We start from the raw sequence: 17,565 nt of genomic DNA on the forward strand, positions 1-17,565 counted from the left end.
TAGCCGGAGCCTGGGGGCTGACGTCCCGGAGCTCGGCTGGGGATTAGATTTAGGCTGGGGATTAGATTTATCAGTCCCCGTGCTGGTCCCCTGTCTGCCCAGGAAGCAAGAATCAGCATCTGTCACTTGCCATCCAGAGTCCAGGTTCACAGCCTGGGGGTGCGCCCTAGGGCCACCTCCGTGCATGTGGGGGGCGAGAGCATTCTCTCCAAATTCTCTCCGTCCTCTCCCTCCCGGGAAGTCTGTCCTTGCTCTGCTGCAGTGGTCGGGCAGGAACCCGAAGAACTGGGGCTGTAAGACAGAGGGATCGTCTAGGCTGCTCCCGGTTCGTCTCCAAAAACTTGTGTTTTTCCCCTCCATGTTGTGTCCAGGGGATGGGGTTTGCGCGGTGGGAGGGCTCGAGACATCTCTCGCAGGTTTGGATGGGACCGGCCCCAGCGCCATCTGTCAGCCTGGAATGTTTACAGAGGGGGCTGGTCCTCTGGGCTATTCTGCTCCTTCCTTCCACAGGCGGCACGTAGGAGAGGACTCACGAGGGTCCTGGTCACCTGGATTGTACGGAGTCAGGCCATAATCAAGCCTCATGACTCAAGGCACATGTCCGGACACTTGACATGTAATTGCTCATTTAATCCCCGCAGCCGCTCAGAAGAGCATGGTGTCCGCCTCATGTTTCAGCAGAGCAAACAGGCCCGGAGTTTGGTTTCCTCAAGCTTGTCCTCTCCTGGTGTTGCACTTGGCTGGTTCTCCGTGAATGTCTGCTGCGCTGGGCCTCACCCCTACAGTTTCTGTGTCAGGAGGTCGGGGTGGGGGAGGGGGGACGGTGCCCTGAGAATCTGCATTTCTGCCAAGCTCCCAGCTCCTGCTACTGCGGCAGGCGGGGGCCACACACTGGCCCTAAGCCACTTGCTAAAAGTATGGGCCACCTTCACCCGGGACAGGCCGGTGGCCCTCGGCCAGCTGAGCCCACTGCACTGTGTGCTTCCCTGGAACGAGACCAGGCAGTTGCTGACAGGCAGACAGGGTCATGTGACACGGGGTGAGGGAGAGAGAACAGCCGTGGGAGAGGCCCAGCCGGCCAAGCCTTCAAGGACTGGGAATCCCGCCAGGAGCCAGGCCCCTGGGGGAAACAGAGGCTTGGAGAGCATGTCATGGGGTTTCTCTTGTGCCTCCCTCCCAACAGCTCTTCAGGCCAGTGTTCTCAGCCCTGGCCGCCGGGGAGAGTCACCTGGCAGCTTCCGGGAGTCCCGATGCCTGGCTGCTGGCCGCACCTGGGCTGAGCACCTCGGCAGCCTCGGCACAGGGCCAGTCCTCTAAGGCTGCGAACCACGGCAGAGGCAGGGGCTTCTGGGTGCCTGAGGAGGCCCACTTTGTTGATGTGGGGTCCTGGGTTAGAATAGATAGTGAGGAATCCTGCCAGGAAGAGGCTGCCCTGGACCCTCTGTTCTGCAGACTCAGGGAAGCCCCCAGGGTCAGGGTCAAGGTCAGGGTCAGGGTCAGGGGCGTTCCTGGCATGCCGTGGGCATGCTGGAGCCAAATTCCGGGGTCCGCTCTGCTGCTGGTTGACTCAAGCACTGCTTGTGGGGCTCAGGGATCTCACAGGTGGAGAAGGAGCCCCAGGAGGCTGTGGGGGCCCATGTGCCCTCAGAACACAGCAGATCCACGGCGCCGGTCTGCTCCACCGTGGCCAGGCCTTACGCTTCCCGGACACGTTGTGGTGGTGCTCCCCACAGTGGGGGCACTTCTGAGCACCCCCATAAATGTGTATCTGTAAGTTGCATTCAGGGGTTACTCTGCTGTATGACTATGTAATATATTAAGTACATTATAAAACATTCAACAAAAATTGAAACTTTACAGGACTGAGGTAAAAATATAAATACAATTTCCCATATTCTCTTTCTGCTGCTCCTGGACTCTCCCGCCGCCTGCAGGAGGGCCCCCTGAGAGCATCAGTCACCAGGGGGCAGGAGCCTGGGGCCAGGGACAGTCTGGCTGCAGGGAGGTAGGTCAGGCCCTGGGGAGGCTCGGGGAGGAGGAAGGGGTGGGTGCTACAGCTCCGAGGCGCTGGGGAAGCGGAATCTAGGGGCGGCGACAGGGCCACCTCCTGGCCTGGCTGGATCCTCGAGGCAAGGTCCTGGCCTAGGGGCCTTGGGGCCCGGGGAGCCGGGGCACGGGAATCCAGGGCAGAAAGACCGCGGGCGGGAAGCTCGGGAGGGAGGGGATTCGGGCCCCACAGAGCCGCCAGAGCCCGTCTCGGGCAGCAGTCGCGACAGGTCCTCCACCAGGTGCCACTTCTCCTGGACTTGCTGTGCGGAGAGGGCGGGGAGCGAGCGGGCGGTTACGAGCGGCGCCTCCTCCGAGGAGCCATCCGGGAACAAGCAGCCCGCCCGGCCGCGGCGGCTCCGCGGTCCGGGGTCCCGGGTCCCCGGCCTGGCCGCCTGCAAACCCCGCCCCCACACCCCGCCCCCATGGGCTCCGCCTCCACACCGAGACCACGCCCCGCCACGGTTCCGCCTCCAGTCTGCCCTCAGGTCCCGCCCCAGCCAAGCCAGAGACCACGCCCCTCCCAAGGAGGCCCCGCCCCTCCAGGGTCCCGCCCCCGACCGGTCCGAGACCACGCCCCCACGAGGGTTCTGTCCCCGCCCGCCACCGAGAGCCCGAGTTAAATGTCAGCTGCGCAATTAGTTGACGCCAGGTGATGCTACTGCTGTAGCATGCTGTCGACTATCAACCGCGTTCCTGTCAGGGGGCTGCCAGCCCGAGGCCACACTCCCGGGCCAAGTCTGGCCCCTCCCCAGCCCAGCGGACACTCACCCACACCAGCTGCTTGCGGAGCCCCTGGATGGCCCTGGCGTTGGCCTGGGACTGGGAGACGCAGACGGTCAGGACAAGGCTTTGGACAGACGGAGATCCAAGGTCAGTGGCCCCTCCCCCACCTTTCTCTCTCCCCACCTCAGTTTCTCAAAAACACCTCCCGGGTTCTTCTCCCCCGCAGACCCCTGAGTCTGTCCCCTCCTTCCTCCCGCGGGCAGCCCCTCCCCGCTCCGGGCAGGTTTTCAGCGCGCCTGCAGGGGGCACTGTGTTTCCCCCATCACATGGGCGCTTGCTTTACAGGTGACATCCCAAGGTGCTGTCCAGGCCTACCTGCCTTTGGGCCCACACTCCGCCCCTGGGACCCTGCCTCCCTGCCTGTCCTTGTGCTCCCGTGAGGTCCCGTGAGACTGCCCGGGGGTGCCCATCGAAGGAAGGGCCCCCTCCCAGGTGTGCCCTCCCTCGGCCCCTGCTGCCCTGAGAGGCACCTGAGTAGGATGAGGCAGGGGAAGCTGAAGGCGTGGGAGCCGAGGTAGTGGAGGGCGCGCTGGGCAGGGGGCGGCAGCCGGAGGGCCACCAGCTGTGGGACCACCTGCCAGGGGGCCGAGTAGTTGGCGAAGAGGCCACAGTCCCAGGAGGAGTGGATGCTGGGGAGAGAGAGCCAGGGCAGGGCTGGCAGCAGGGCCCCCGGGGAAGGAGCTCCCTGCCCACCAGCCGCAGGCGCCTCTGCCGCTCTCACCTGCTGACCACATAGCCCAGGGGCACGACGGCCAGGAGCAGGCCCAGGAGGAGCACCAGCTGGAAGAAGAAGGTGGAGCTGGAGGCGCGGAACCGCCTTGGAGAGGCCCTGGAGTTCCTCATGAGGGTGTACTGGGGGCAAGCAACAGCAAATGGGGGTCCTTAGCCAGTCGCAGACGCCAAGGAGCCCGAGGCCCGGGGAAGGGACCCCGAGGGGGCGGGCCGAAGCGGGACCCGAGCCCCGCCCTGCTGACAGGGGCTCCACGCCCCCTCCCCAGCCCGTGTCGCTCACCTTCTTGATGTAGAAGGTGAGGAAGATGAAGACGCTGTTGAGCAGGGGCAGCAGCGGGCAGTAAAAGAGGCCCATCCACGTGATCGTCTGCCCCGCCACGATGTCCAGGACATTCTTGGGCACCAGGAATTCTTCCCGGTCCAGCCAGGTCCAGAAGCGGCCCGAGAACCGCTCCACCAGCAGCCTGGGGGCGGGGAGCGTCCCGGCACCACATCAGTCACGACCAGGGACCCACCACGCCCCACTGGCTTACACGGAGACCCATGGGAAGAACCGCTCACCCTTGGCCGCGGCCAGCGGCCACTCCCAGACAAGCCCCGTCCCCCCCCACCGTGGGTGTCCCCAGGCCTCACCTCCTCGGCAGGCTGACGAAGAAGGCAAAGGCCACCATGAGGAGGAAGTTGAAGATACTCAGCTTGTACAGCTCTTCCCCGACCGCGTTCTCCCAGCACTGGAGCAGAGGGGGACCTGTCACCCCTGGCCCCCAGCCGCCCCTCCCCCACCCCCGGGGTGGGGGGCCCTGTGGTGGCAGAGCCAGGCCAGAGTCTGACAGGGTTACTGAGTTAGAACCCGGGCCTCCAGGGTGAAATCCAAGCAGGGAAACCCCACAGCGAGCGCGCGCGGTGTGCTGTGAAGCTGCCCCCTGGGGGTGTGCTGCCCACGCACAAAGGGGACCCTGGAGAGGGGCGGGAGGGACAGGCTTGGATGGAGCCACCAGCCACCTGGTAATCACAGGCGTTGTAGCCGTAGGACGCACAGCTGGTCTTGTTTCTGCCGAGGCACAGCACGGTCTGGCCCAGAGAGAAGGAGAACATTCCCAGGCTGGCCAGCTTCAGCACCACGCACCTGGGGGCGGGGCGGGGGCGGGGCTCAGGCGCTCGGCCGCATTCCACCCAGGGTCTGCGTGTGGCCCGTCCCCATTTGGGATCAGTCTCTCCGGGGTCCAGCTCCCTCCACATCCAGAGCCCAGTCTCCTTTCCACCTGCGCTGTCTGTGGCCATCTTTCCCAGAGGGTGTTCCCCAGAACCCTGGTCTCCAGATGATTCAGGAGAGAAGGGCTCTGTTTTGAAATCACTTTGGGAAACACTGCGGAGTCCAGCTACCCTCCCCCACCCACACTCAGTCTGGAGTTTTGCTGTATGAGACTTTTGCATCCTTCGAGCTGAGGCCAGGTTTCTCCCGTGCCTGTTAACGCGCTAGCGCACTCGCAGCGTCTCACGCATCACACTCGAGCCTCACGCCCCCGGACGCTGCCACACCGGGCCACCCGGGTGGGATGGCTAGCCCCCCCACATGCCCTTTATATCACATGCCCATCACATGCCCTTTATATCTAGGGCTGGACTTTCAGAGCCGACAGGCGACCGCAGTCTGCCCGGGAACAGTGGGTCTTCTGTTGAGGGAGCCTGGGAAGCAGGGAAGGTGGGGGCTGGTTTTTTTCCCTCTTTCATCCTTTGGAGCATTTTGAACTTTTTACCACGTGCCTGTGCTACCATCTTCTCCAAAGATAAAGCTTCAAACCACAGTGCACCTTGCAGGAGAGCTGAATGGGCTTGGACAGCTTCTGCTCCCAGGAAGCAGAAGGCAAAGCAGACAGAGCCAATTGGGGGGGGGGGCGTGGCAGACAGAAAAGCAGAACTGGGGTTCGGGGAGGGAGAGGAGGCTCGGAGAGGGGCTTCCAGTCCAAGGCAGGATCCTGGTCCTGAGCAGGGGGACAGGGCAGAGCACGGGGCTGGAGGAGGGCTTGTACCAAACATGCACCCAGCAGGCATGGTGGGCTTGCCTTCGGCTGAGGTACTTGACCCCATGAGCCTCAGTTTCCTCATCTGTCAAATGGGGCGGAGGATGGTCCCCACGTCACAGATCATGTGAAGGCTGTCACGGGGTGACATCCCACGTTCCCGATTTCCCTGTGTGCAGAGCTGGCTCCAGACCCCCTCTGGCTGTTCTGTCACTGGCCTCTCTGAATGGCTGGTGTGTGATGCGGGCTGCTGGCTGGCTCTGGATGGAAGGCGCCGGAAAATCTTAGATGGAGGCTTCCGAGATGGTGTTTTCTGGAAGTTCCCTCAAGCCCTCTCTTGCTCAGGTGCCCTAGCTTCAGGCGATAACCCAGGTAGACAGCAGGACACAGCGTACTCCGTACCTGACCCTCCACACGGCCGCCCCACCCATCACCCCCAAGGGTGGCACTCACCAGACGAGGGTGAGGTTGACCTCTGTGTTGGGCGGGTAGTTCTCTAGCTGGATGAGGGAGACGAAGAGCAGGGGCCCCAGAAAGTTGACCAGGGCGATGACCCCAGGGGGCAGGTACTGGAGCACCACAAACAGGGACTCCTGCAGGGGAAAACAGGTAAGGGGGTGCCCAGGGACCAGAGGGTCCCCAGCAGCACCCCCACGCCCTACAGCCTCCTCAAGTGTCCCCTAGTGCAGGCCTGGCACCAGGAAGCCCATGGACTGTTCCCAGCGACAGCATGGCGGCTGGGGGTACCACGGGTGCAGGCGGTCTGGCTCGTCTGGACCTTAGGTGCCCTGTGACTACCTCTCTGAGTCTCAGCTTGTTCATCTGCCAGGTGGGTCCACCCTGTCCCCCCCCCCCCAAAGTTCTGGCCAGGGTTAAACGAACGCATCTGTGGCCTGGCACCTCTTTGTTGTCCTGTGAGTACTTGGTGGCCCAGAAGATGGCACTGATGGCCCCAACCACCAGGAACCCGATGAGGACATTGACCCGCAGGTGGGTGAGCAGGTGGCAGGCCTTCTGGGCCCGGGTCTCCTGTTGCACCAGCAGGAACCGACGCCTTTCCTCCAGCTCCACCTGTCACAGGGGTGGGGACACAGATGGTCGGGTCTCTCCCCGGCCAGCAGGGCGCTGTGTGGAGTGGGGAGGCGGTCAGGTCCAGGTCGGTGTTCGTGGGGAGACGGGCTGCCAGGATCCAGGGGAGGCTGGTGTGACCCTGGGGCAGGTGCAGGTGAGGGGCGGAGGCCGGTGTTATGTAGACCATGGCCCCTTGCACGGGGTGGGTGGGCTCATGCCCAAACACTGGCACAGCCCTGCCTCCGGCTGGAACACGCACGTGTGTTCACACTTCCAAAACACACCCACTCACGTGCAAAGTCACACACGCTCATGCCCTCGTGCACACACCCATGTCCCCACACCAGACCCTTGCACACACCTTGAACTCGTTGCTGATCTCATGCTTCTTGATGGTGGCCGCTTCCTGTCCCCGGGTACAGAAGTCCCAGGAGGAGAACACTTTGACACTGACAGGCGACTTGTAGTCTTGGCCGAGGAACAGCCTCTGGGGCAGCCCCTTCACCATCCTGGAGGGAGCAGGAGGCAAGGGCCCATGGGGGAGGGACCCAGGTCTGGGGTGGGAAGTCCCGGACAGCCCCGGGTGCAGCCTGGGGTCAGGGGTGGGGATATGGGGCCAGTGTCCCTGAGCTCTGCCCCTGGGGACACAATCGGGGCCGTGAAACCACCGATGAGCCGGCCCGAACGAGGCCAGGGCCCTCCTGCCAAGCCAAGGGAGGGGTGATCAGGGAAAGAGCCAGAAGCAGGCAGGGGCTCTGCTCTCACCGCTGCAGAATCCCACAGAAGCAGAGCAGCAGGCAGGCCAGCGGGCTCAGGAGGTAGGCGAGGCGGATGCTGTAGGCTGAGCTGCTCTCCGGCCCCGCCCGGTAGGCGCCATAGAAGAGATAGCTGTCCGCAAAGGCCTGGGGGTGTGGACGGTGACAACCAGGTCATGCGGGCTGTGTGCTAAGTGCTTCCCGTGTCTGGGCTCTCTAACTGTCACAGACTCCTCGGCAGGGAGGGAGAGCATCCCCACCACGTCACAGTCCCAGAGCGAGGCCACACAGCTTTGAGTAAGAGAGAGGACTGGAATACGGGAGTCTGCTCGGTGACCTCTCCGTGGCACCCAGGGACGAGGGTGGGGCGGTGCTTATCCCACAGGCCCGGACACTCTTCCCTTCCGTCCTTACACGGCCCGCCCCAGCTGGGTACCGAGGACCATGGCCCTGGGCTGTGCATACTGGCCTCTCTCTGACCCCATCACTGTCCCCGCCGGCCTGTGTATGTAAAACTGTCCCCCTCGAAGCCAATGTCTTTGAAGGGATGGGGGTCCTCTTAGACGGCGGTCCCCTGGGGCCGGTTCTCCGGGTCCCCCAGCCCTCCTGATGCATCGCGGAGACGGAGCTCACTTACCCTGCCGGTTAAAACGTTCCAAAGTCGATTGTGGAATCTGGGAACACCAGTCTGGGGCTGGAGGCCACCAGGGCACGCCAGGGCTGTCGGGAGGGAGAGGGGAGCAGTAGGGAAGGGTCCCCAAGGCAAAGGTGAGGCTCTTCCCCCATCTCCTCCATAGCGCTCCCCATCTGGGGAGGCCTGAGCAGGACCCGAGGAGGGTGCCGCACAAGGCACGGTCCGGGAGAACCCTGGAGCTGGCCTCGAGCAGGACGATGCTGTCCCAGCACTCTGAGCCCTGGACCAGCCCCTCAGGGTCCCCAGGGTGCAGGAGGGCCTCCAGGACCTTATGGGGGGGGGGGCTGGGCACTCACTGAAGTTAAGGGAGGGGCCGGCGTCAGGGGGGCGGAGCCAGACCAGGGGCAGCAGGACGAAGCTGGCAGTGAGCAGCAGGATCAGAAGGTTGAGCAGCAGCAGGAAGCGCAGGAAGGTGAAGTAGGATTGGATTCCGGTGCCAAAGAGGCCTGTGAGGAGGGCAGCGGGGCCTTCAGAACCGCACCAGGCCAGGCCCGCTGGGAACCCGAGGGCTGACCAAGCCGGCAGTGTGGGGGTCACCAGAGGCCCTGCAGGACCGCGGATCAGTGGCCAGCAGTACCTGCGACAGCCACCTGGGGGTGCTGTCACCCGCCTAGTTCTGCGCCTCGGTGGGGGGCGGGGTGTGTGTGTGTGTGTGTGTGTGTGTGAAAGGATGGGGGGTTGTTCAGTGAGGGCCGGAGGGACAATGGCAAGCGGGACGGTGGCCTCGGGTTTCTAAACCGGACCCTGAGCCTCCAGAGAAGGGAGGTGGGAGCGGGGAAGTGGGGTTGGGGGTGCGGGTCCTACCCCCGATCTCGTAGAGAGCCCCTTCCCAGAGCCCAAAGCCCCGGGCCAGCCGCTGCGCTGCCTCCCCTAGGCGCCGCCGGACAGTCCGCCACCTGCGCTGACATCGCCGCCAGCAAGAGGTCTTCACCCCCTTGGGCTCCCGCAGCTGCCTGGCTTGGGGTGGTGGTGGGGCATCCTTGAGTCACCCGCTGTGCCCACCGGGCCAGGCAGAGCAATGCCCGGGGCCAGAGGCGTCTTCCCACGGCTGGTGACTTCCACCCCATCCCACCGGTGCATCCTCTGGGTGGTGCCCCACCCACCCCCACCATCTGGCCTCCAGCGGGTCCTGCCCGCCGCGGGGGGGGGGGGGGACTGCAGCGGCACCCACCGAATGAAGCGCTTGTCCACCATGGCGTAGGGCAGCTCCCGCACCTGAGCCTGGGAGGACCACAGCCGCTCCATCTCCTGCTCCCACAGCTCCTCGACCCCTGGCTCAGGTTCGGGCTCCATGAGGGCCTGGCCGGACTGCACTGACCACTGCCTCATCATCTCTGCAGTGGGGTTGAAGTTGCAGGCGCCGGGCTGCAATCCCCCCCTCTTAGAAGGGACGTGGGCTGCCTGCTGGGTGAGCTTCAAGCTCTTGGCCCTGGCACAGCCAGAGATGAAGAAAAGAACTCAGTTGGAGCAGCTCTGGGCTGGGTCCCCAGGCACATCTCAAAGCAACCCCCTGCCGGAGGCCTCCGTTTTCCTGTTGGTCAGTGGGGAGAAAGATCCAAAGGTAATGGGGCGATGGGATTGTCCCAGACAAACACAAAGCCAGGTGTGGCCACAGAGGCCTACTGCAGCCAGGTCACACCTGCCACCTGTGGCCACAGGCCTTTGAGGTCAAGATAATTCTGGCTCTTCTCGCCATAGTAATTCTCCCAGTGGGAACAGGCCCCTGTCCCAAACCCTGACAGTTCCTAGAATCCAGTATCCTGCGGGGTTTGGATGTACTGGGACCCTCCTGCCGCCTGGGGTCCAGCCCCCAGGATTGGGTCTGCCCGCCCCCCAGGGGCCCCAGATGAGGAGTCATGGCTACAGCCCCAGACTCCGGAGGGGACCCCACCCCTCAGCAGTCCCAGCACCTGATTCTCTCTGGACTTCAGCCCCTCAAGCTGTCTCCTCCCGCCACTCTGCACCAGCTCACCTGGGGACAAGGGACCAAGTCCCCGGAGGAGCCCCCTCGTTGCTCTGGCTCCCTCCACGCTAGGCCGGACAGTGAGGGAACCGGGGGAGGGGTCACATGACAGGAACCCCAGCTCTCCCGCCATCTCCTCCCCCTCCACTTCTTGCACCCCCCCCTCCACAGTTTCCTTTGCTTTCTCTGGGGCCGACACTTCCTGTGTCATGCGGGGGCAGGCAGGAGGGGTGGGGGGAAGGGCGGGGCATGGAGGGGCAGCCTCCAGGCCTGTGGGGTCAGGGTTGGTAAGGGGGTGGGGTGGTGTCACACTGTCCCTCCCTGCCACTCCAGCGTGCTCCCCCCACCTACGGGTCCCTTTGTGCCTGGGAGCCGAAGCCAGAGGTGGGGGGAGGGGCACTTATCTACCCGTGGCAGGTTGTCCTCGTGAGAGCGAGCTGATAGTGACAGCATGGGTGGACCCCATCACTTGGGGCTGCTTCAGAAGCCCTTGGCGTTAATCCTCAACATCCCACCTTGGTCACTGGCTCTTATCACTTAGAGCCTGGCCTCTTGTAAGGGCTCAGGAATTGGTGCCACTCGTTCCAGCGAGGCAAGCCATCTTGGCCATTTCTCTCTCCTGGAGGTCCCCTGGGACCCTGCGGTCTTGCCTTCCCTCCTTGCTCCCTCTCCACCTCCTTCAGGGCCCCGTGCATCCAGCTCAGCTCTGATGGCTTCTCTGCATCCCTGCCTGGATCCCCTTCGTTTTAAGCCCCTCCTCTATGACAGGCTCCAAGCTGGGTGCTGGTGCCCAGTGCACAGTGGGTTCAGAGAGTGGGGGCAGGGTGAACAGACAAGCAAAAAGAACATGTCAACAGGAAATGGCAAGTGCTCCAACAGGGTTCAATCCAGGAAGGCTTCCCATGGGAGGTGACCTGCAAGTTGGGCCGGGGTCACGCAAGTACCATGTGGCTGGAGCATGGGTGTGCATGGAGAAGGGCCCTGGGAGGAGAGGCAAGGGTTCAGCCCGCCCAGTCTTCATACGGCAGTGCCTTGTGCCAAAATCCAGCCCAAAGTAACCCGTCTGAGCCCCAACGCTGGCCCCTCCAACTTTGTCCAACTTCAGGTCTGGGGACCCCTTTACCACTTGCATTATATCCTGTCTTCTGGGAATCCTGCTTTGCTCCCCTGTTCTCCCCCCGGAGGGCCTCCCATTCACCTTCCACCCTGCCTGCCTCTCAAGCCCCCCCCCCCCAAAAGCCCCCCAGCCCCCCCCCCCTGCCCCCCCCCCCCCCTCCCCCCCCCCCGCCCCCCCAGCCCCCCCCCCCCCAAAAGGTCCCCAGACCCCACCCACTGTCTAAACCCCGCCCATTCTCTCTCCGGGCCCTGGGAGCCTCCCCTCCGACCTGCCGGACTTCCGGGCTCTCGGTGCAGGTGCAGGTGGAGCTCCCTGGCAGAGGACACCCCTGGGGGCTGATGAACGTGGTCGCTGCCTGTTGGCTCATCTGTGAGGCCGGGAGTGGGTGTCCAGCCCCCGGCTTATGGGAATCACGAAGAAAACAGCAGAGGGGACAGTCACAGTGTCAGGCTTCCCTGGGGCTTGCCCCCTCCTCCCGACCTAGCATCCAGGAAGTGCGCCCCAACTCTGGTCCAAGTAGCGGCAGAAACCACGCCCCGACCAGAGAGGGGTGAAGGGCCGGCTGCTGCAGCCCGCTGGGGACAGTCGTTGGTCAGCAGGGGGTGGTGTGGAGGAAAGGGTTACCCAATCCGGTGTCGCAAGGCGCCGATCACCAGGGCTCCCCAGCGGCGGGCTGCTTTGATCACTGCCCCGGGAAAAGGGCGGCTGGAGAAGTGTTGTCCCCACTTGAAACCTGGGGAAACTGAGTCCCGCTGACACTGTGGACTCAGGCCCGGACGCTCGGCCGCCCGCACCCTGCTCAGACCTCGGTGTGAGGCGGGGCCGGGTCGGCAGTCGGCCGGGGGGGGGGGCGGGGGGGGGGGGGGGCCAAGGTTGCGCGAGGGCGCGGGGGCGCGCCGGGTCACGTGACGCCGAAGGCCAGCAACCACGTGGGCCGGGACTGGGCCGCGCAGCTCCCTCGGCCCCGCGGGTCCCGCGAGGGTCCCAGGTCGCCCCCGAGCTCCCCTTCCCGGTCCCTCCCTTCGCCCTGACCCCGCGGCCCCGCCCCCAGGTGGTGCAGCCGGGACCGCGGTTCCGGGGACAGGTGAGCGGCTCGCGAGCGCGCAGGGCCCGTCCTCCCCCGCGCCCCCCGGGTGAGCGGCGGGGATCGGGGTGCGGGTCCGGGCGAGGCCGCGGGGCCCCGGGCTTGGGGGCGGCGCCCGGGTCCTCCCGGCCCAGCCACTTCCCCTGCGGCGGCCGCCGCACCCGCTCCCCACTCCTTGGGGCCCCCGGGGCCCCCGGGCGGAGAGTTCCCGCGCGGGTGGCCTGACGCTTCCCGCTCTCCGGACGGGCGCGCCGCCCAGGCAGCCCCCGGAACCGCCCCAGCCGGCCCCCCAGCCGGGAGGGCAGCGGCGATGCCCGCGGGCCGGGCCGGGCCGGGTCGCGCGGTCGGGGCGGGGGAGCGGGAGGCTGGCGCGGAGAGGGGTCGAGGGGCGCCCGGACTTGGGGCCGCCCCTGCGTCCTGCGGCTGGGCTGCGGCTCTCCCCGGCGGCTGCTGCTCCCTGCGGACTCGCTGCCGGCCGGGTCGGGGTTCCCGGAGACGCGCCCCACCCTGCTCCTCCCCACCTGGCTCAGGGCTCAGGAACGCTGTACCCCGGAAACGCGGCCCGACCTGCCCGGCCTGGGGGCCTGGGGTACGGTGCCGGCCGCTGGGCGTCAGCGGGGCAGAAGCCCTAGGCAGTGCCTGGGTGAGCCCAGGTGAGCCCCCTTGAGCCAAGCCCAACTTTTCTGAGCGCTGAGTTTCCCGCGGAGGAAGGGGAGGCGGGGGAGGAGGGCCTAGGGCTGGGCAGCGCAGGGCTGGGCTCCGACAGGGTGAAGCGCCCAGACAAGGACACCCTGGTTCCAGTTGTCGCCCGCGATGACAGAGCTCTCTGCCAGGACGAAGGCTGGACAAAGGCGTCCTGTTTAATGCCCAGCCTCCCTTCCCCCGCAGCCAGCTGCCCCGCTGGCCCCAGGGTGATGGAAGGTCGGGGAGGCGGTCGGTCTCCTGCGAACTGGTGACCTTGCAGTGGCCCGGCCCAGCCCAGTGTGGAGGGCAGTGGTCCCTGTTTTGGGGGGTGGGAATCCGGCTGGAGGAGGCCCCTGGAGCTGGTGGGAGGTGGGGAGGGCTGGCCGTGGGAGGGGCTTCCTGTGAGAGGAAGTGCTCTGGGGTTTCAGGGCGGGCCTGGGAAGGCCTGGGAGCGGCCCTGACCTTATTCCCCCCAAAGAGGGCGGTGGACACCGGGGGGCGGAGCCTGAGGAGAGGAGCTGTGTCCACACGCAGCCCCCCTTCCCCCTTCCCAGGGACTGGCGCCTAGAGGAAACGGATGGGGACTGCTCGGAACCCCTCCTTCCTTCCGTTGTCCCTCAGGCAGTGGAAGGGACTCCCCCTGGGTCCATCTGGCATGTGGTTTATTGGGGGTCACTAACCTGACCCCGTGTTTGGCTGTGGGGGTGGGTCAGGCAGCGGCTCTGGCAGCCTAGGCTGTGGGCAACCCCACGGTCCCCAGGGAGTGGGTGGTTCGGCACCAGGCACTGGAAGCCCACCTCGGTGCGCCACTCCCTGTCTCCGCAGATGGGCTGCGGGAGGCCTTGCAGGCTGTGTCCAGGCTCTGAGCTGCCCTAGGGCGGCAGACAGGCTGGGCGTGGGTCCTAGACATGGCCCAGCCACTGAACTTTGTCCTCCATGTTCCCGAGACCCCAGAGGACCACGGGTAAGTGCACTGGGGCTGGGGGGTGGCGGGCTGGTGGACAGAGGTGCCCCCCGCACCCCGGGAGAGGCCACCAGGAGCAGGGCCTGTGGAGGGGGTGGCTGCTGGGGCAGGGCTGGGTCAGCCGAGTCCCGACGCCCGGCCCGCCTCCCACCCCGGCAGCCAGGAGCCCAGCCCCTACGATGAGAGCGATGTGCACGACTCCTTCCACCAGCTCATCCAGGAGCAGAGCCGGTGGGTGGCTGAGGAGGGGCTGGAGCTGCAGGAGCGGGAGCGGGGGGCTGGAGCCCCCCAGACCACAGGTGAGCCCACCCCGCCTGGCCGGTGCACAGGCGCCGCGGGCGGGGCTCTGAACCTTCCCAGCCTCTCCCAGCTGCGGGCCTGGGCTGGGGATTGGCTGGGGAGACCGCCGGCCGCCGCGTCTCCAGGACCTCCCGACCAGTCTTTGTGGTTTGCAGGCAGCGGCAGCCGGATCCCACCGGGGCCAGAGGATGCCGGGGCTCCCAGCACAGCCACGCTCCGCATCTTGGCCAGCATGCCCAGTCGCACCATTGGTGAGTGGGCCCCTCTCCCCGGGCCCGGGCGGCTGGGCTTTCAGCGGGATCTGTGTTGCGTGGAGCTGAGTCCTCCGCCCCGCACCTGCCGTCCACTGCCCGGAGGCCCAGCGCAGCCTCAGTACAGCCCCGTGCGGCCTCGCTGGGTTCCAGAAACGACTCCAGAGTCCCAGGGATAAAAATAGGCTCTTGGGAACACAGTGGTGCCCGAGGTCTCTAGTAAATGGACTTCATGGGCCCTAGCAGGCGTGAGGGGCAGGGGGGCGAGGCCGGCGCTGCCCCCCCCCCCCCCCCCCCCCCACCTGCCCACAGGCCGCAGCCGCGGGGCTATCATCTCCCAGTACTACAACCGCACGGTCCAGCTGCGACGCCGGGTCAGCCGGCCTGAGCTCAGGGGTGTGGGGCGCTCGGCCCGGCCCAGCCTCCGCCTCTACGACCTGGAGCTCGACCCTGCAGCCCTCGAGGAGGAGGGTGAGAGAGTGGGCTAGGCGGGGGGGGGGGGGGGGGTGGGGGGGTGGTGGGTGGGGGCCCCGGGCAGAGAAGCCGAGCAGTGGGGGCCGCCTGGACTGTGAAGGGTTTGACCCATGTCACATGGCGCCCTTAAGTGTCCAGACCCCACATGCCCGTGCTGAGCACTTGTTTGCACACGCTGCTCTCGGCTTTGGGCTGGGATGGTGGTGAGCAGACCAGGTCCCGCTGTCTGGTGCCCTGTTTCTGCCCAGTAGAACAGACGGGAGCCAGCGAAAGGGAAGAGCAGATCCAAGCTCAGATGAGGGGACTGAGGAGGGCCGTGGCCGGACAGGGATCCAGGGAGGCTTCCTGGAGGAAGTGACGCTAGAGCAGAGGGGCATGTGCAAAGGCCCTGAGGTGGGAGGCAGGTGTGGCGGTGCTAGAGGGCAAGGGACTGTGGTCATAACAGGGCCAGTGTCACAGGTCAGACCTCAACCCGGTAGCCTGTGGCGTTCAGGGGCCCAGAGCTCAGGCCCTGTGCTGGGGTCCTGTCTGTGTCCTCCCCAGTTTACTCAAGGCCCGGTGGTAGGTGATGGACTGGGCAGGGAGGAGCGGGCTCTGGGCAACTTGCGCTTTGCAGGCCTGGCCAGGTGTCTGCTTGTCTGTCACTTTGGGGTGAGGTGGTGTCCCCTCCCAGGGTGGGAGCGAGGCGGTGGCTCTACGGACCCCGACCCCCGTCACCTCGCAGGAGCTGGTGAGGGGGGAGGTGCTAGGGGGTGGGGTTGGGACCTCACCACTGCTGAGCAGGAGGGGGGGGGTGAGGCTCAGGGGGGGGGGGTCAGAGCAGGAGGCTTGTGGGGACCCAGGAGGAGAGTTGGGGTCCAGGAGGAGGGGCCCTGGGCTCATAGGCAGGGAAGACAGACGGGCACGGCAGGGTCTGGCTTGAGGGATGCAGGCCGAGAGCAGTCGTCTGGGGCTGGGGGGCAGGCGGAGGTCTGCGCTGGGGCGGGCCAGCAGGGGCAGATAGCCTCGTCCAGGGCACGGGCACGGGCGGGAGGGAAGGAGGGTTGCCGTGGGCCCTGACAGCCCCATCCTCCTGCAGAGAAGCGGCTCCTGCTGGTGAAGGAGCTGCAGGGCCTGACGGTGGCCCAGCGGGACCACATGCTCCGGGGGATGCCCTTGGGCCTGGCTGAGAAACGCTGCCTGCGGTCAGTGCCTGTTGGCCTCGGGCGTCTCCAGACCCACTGCCGTGGTGGGGGAGGGCTGGGCGGCGGGTACCCCCTGGGGGGTGTCAGGTCCATCCCTGGCCCCGCCCTGATGCCCCCTGTGTCCCCAGAGAGGAGAGCCGGACCCCAAGGGGGAAGCGGCGGGGCCGGCCTGGCCGGCGTGGGCTCCTCCCCTGCTGTGGCCGGCTCCGAGACGCCTGCGTCCTGGTAGGGGTCTGCTGTCTCCGGGTAGGGGTAGGGGGCCCCCCCTCTGGGGCCGTCCCGGGGGTGGGGCGCCCCCCCCTCCCCCCCCCCCCCCCCCCCCCCCCCCCCCCCCCCCCCCCGCACCTCTGAGTCTGGCCTCCCCTCGGCCGGGGGCTCAGGGCGGCCTCTCTTCCCTTCCCGCCTCTGTGCCCGCAGGCCCTGCACGGCCTGGGGCTCACACTGCTCTCGGGCCTGCTGGCCCTGGTGCCCTGGCGCTACGCCCTGAAGCGGATCGGAGGCCGGTTCGGCTCCAGCGCGCTCTCCTACTTCCTCTTCCTCAAGACCCTGCTGGCCTTCAACGCGCTCCTGCTGCCGCTGCTGCTCGCCTTCCTGGTGGGCGCGCAGGCCGCCTTCCCGCCGCCCGCCTCCCCGGGCTCTGCCCCCAGCTTCACGGGCCTGGAGCTGCTCACGGGCGGGGTGAGGGCTCGCTCGGGTGGGGGGCGTCTGTGGGCGGGGCCCCGCCTTCGAACCCCCTTTCGCACAGCTTCCTCCAGGGAGCCCCCACCCCTGCCTGTGCCGGGACTCCCGGGGGGGGGGGGGGGGGCGTGGCCTCCTCCGTCCTGCCCTGACTTCCCTGGGGCCGGGGAGCCCCAGCATGGCTGTGGCCCTTTGTCGACCCCTGGGCTCTCCTCCCTGCCCCTGCCCTGCCCTCTCCTCGCCCTGCCCCTGTGGGCGCCCTTCTTCTGCCTGAGGCTGGGGCAGGGGTGGGTAGGGGGAGGGTCCGTGACTCCACGGGGCCTCCTCCCCGCAGGGCAGCTTCAACTACACTGTCCTGTACTACGGCTACTACAGTAACAGCTCGCTGACCCGGCCGTGCGCGCTCCCGCCGGGGGGTCCCTGCGGCCGCGAGGCCGAGAGCCTGCCCTACAACATGCCCCTGGCCTACCTCTTCACGGTGGGGGTGGCCTTCTTCATCACCTGCATCACGCTGGTGTACAGGTAACCGCGTCCCCCATGTGACCTGGGCTCTGAGGGCGACCGCTCGTCTCCTCATTCATTCGTTATGGATCCCTCCTCCTGTCCATCCCCTCACCCGTCCATCTGTCCGTCTGTCCTTCCATCTGTCCGTCCATCCGTCCATTTGTCCATCCGTCCATCTGTCCGTCCATCCTGCCTTCCATCCGTCCATCCGTCCATCCGTCCATCTGTCCGTCCATCCTGCCTTCCATCCGTCCATC

At 66.4% G+C, this 17,565-nt stretch overlaps 2 protein-coding genes across 10 annotated transcripts in view; one reads left to right on the plus strand and one right to left on the minus strand.

Annotated features, from left to right (window-relative positions):
* Positions 1-1,816: 1,816 nt before the first annotated feature.
* Positions 1,817-12,190, minus strand: TMC8 (transmembrane channel like 8). 6 transcript variants are annotated; one of them, XM_059379481.1, is made up of 16 exons: positions 11,454-12,190; positions 9,277-9,534; positions 8,910-9,058; positions 8,402-8,551; positions 8,049-8,131; positions 7,422-7,558; positions 7,018-7,165; positions 6,486-6,656; positions 6,039-6,178; positions 4,567-4,690; positions 4,198-4,295; positions 3,845-4,028; positions 3,554-3,684; positions 3,303-3,461; positions 2,818-2,896; positions 1,817-2,309 (listed from the first exon to the last, which is right to left on the minus strand). In XM_059379481.1, exons 2-16 carry the CDS (start codon positions 9,435-9,437, stop codon positions 2,052-2,054), a joined length of 2,172 nt encoding a protein of 723 aa, XP_059235464.1. In that variant the 5' UTR covers positions 9,438-9,534; positions 11,454-12,190; the 3' UTR covers positions 1,817-2,051. The 6 variants fall into 6 exon arrangements, with proteins under 6 accessions (XP_059235464.1, XP_059235465.1, XP_059235463.1 ...); XM_059379482.1 differs by lacking the exon at positions 11,454-12,190 and adding an exon at positions 10,078-10,215 and having other exon boundaries at positions 3,554-3,612; positions 9,277-9,636; XM_059379480.1 differs by lacking the exon at positions 11,454-12,190 and adding an exon at positions 10,078-10,214.
* TMC6 (transmembrane channel like 6) overlaps positions 12,180-17,565 on the plus strand; it is a 17,122-nt gene continuing 11,736 nt past the window's right edge. For all 4 annotated transcript variants that reach the window (XM_059379478.1, XM_059379477.1, XM_059379476.1 and 1 more), the window contains exons 1-9: positions 12,180-12,269; positions 13,779-13,917; positions 14,077-14,216; positions 14,373-14,468; positions 14,781-14,939; positions 16,021-16,126; positions 16,255-16,351; positions 16,544-16,804; positions 17,139-17,326. In XM_059379478.1, the coding sequence (XP_059235461.1) occupies positions 13,862-13,917; positions 14,077-14,216; positions 14,373-14,468; positions 14,781-14,939; positions 16,021-16,126; positions 16,255-16,351; positions 16,544-16,804; positions 17,139-17,326 (1,103 nt within the window). In that variant the 5' untranslated portion in view covers positions 12,180-12,269; positions 13,779-13,861. The remainder of the gene's footprint in view (positions 12,270-13,778; positions 13,918-14,076; positions 14,217-14,372; positions 14,469-14,780; positions 14,940-16,020; positions 16,127-16,254; positions 16,352-16,543; positions 16,805-17,138; positions 17,327-17,565) is intronic.

Source organism: Mustela nigripes, chromosome 16 (assembly GCF_022355385.1).
Source record: "Mustela nigripes isolate SB6536 chromosome 16, MUSNIG.SB6536, whole genome shotgun sequence".
In the NCBI taxonomy this organism is placed as follows: domain Eukaryota; kingdom Metazoa; phylum Chordata; class Mammalia; order Carnivora; family Mustelidae; genus Mustela; species Mustela nigripes.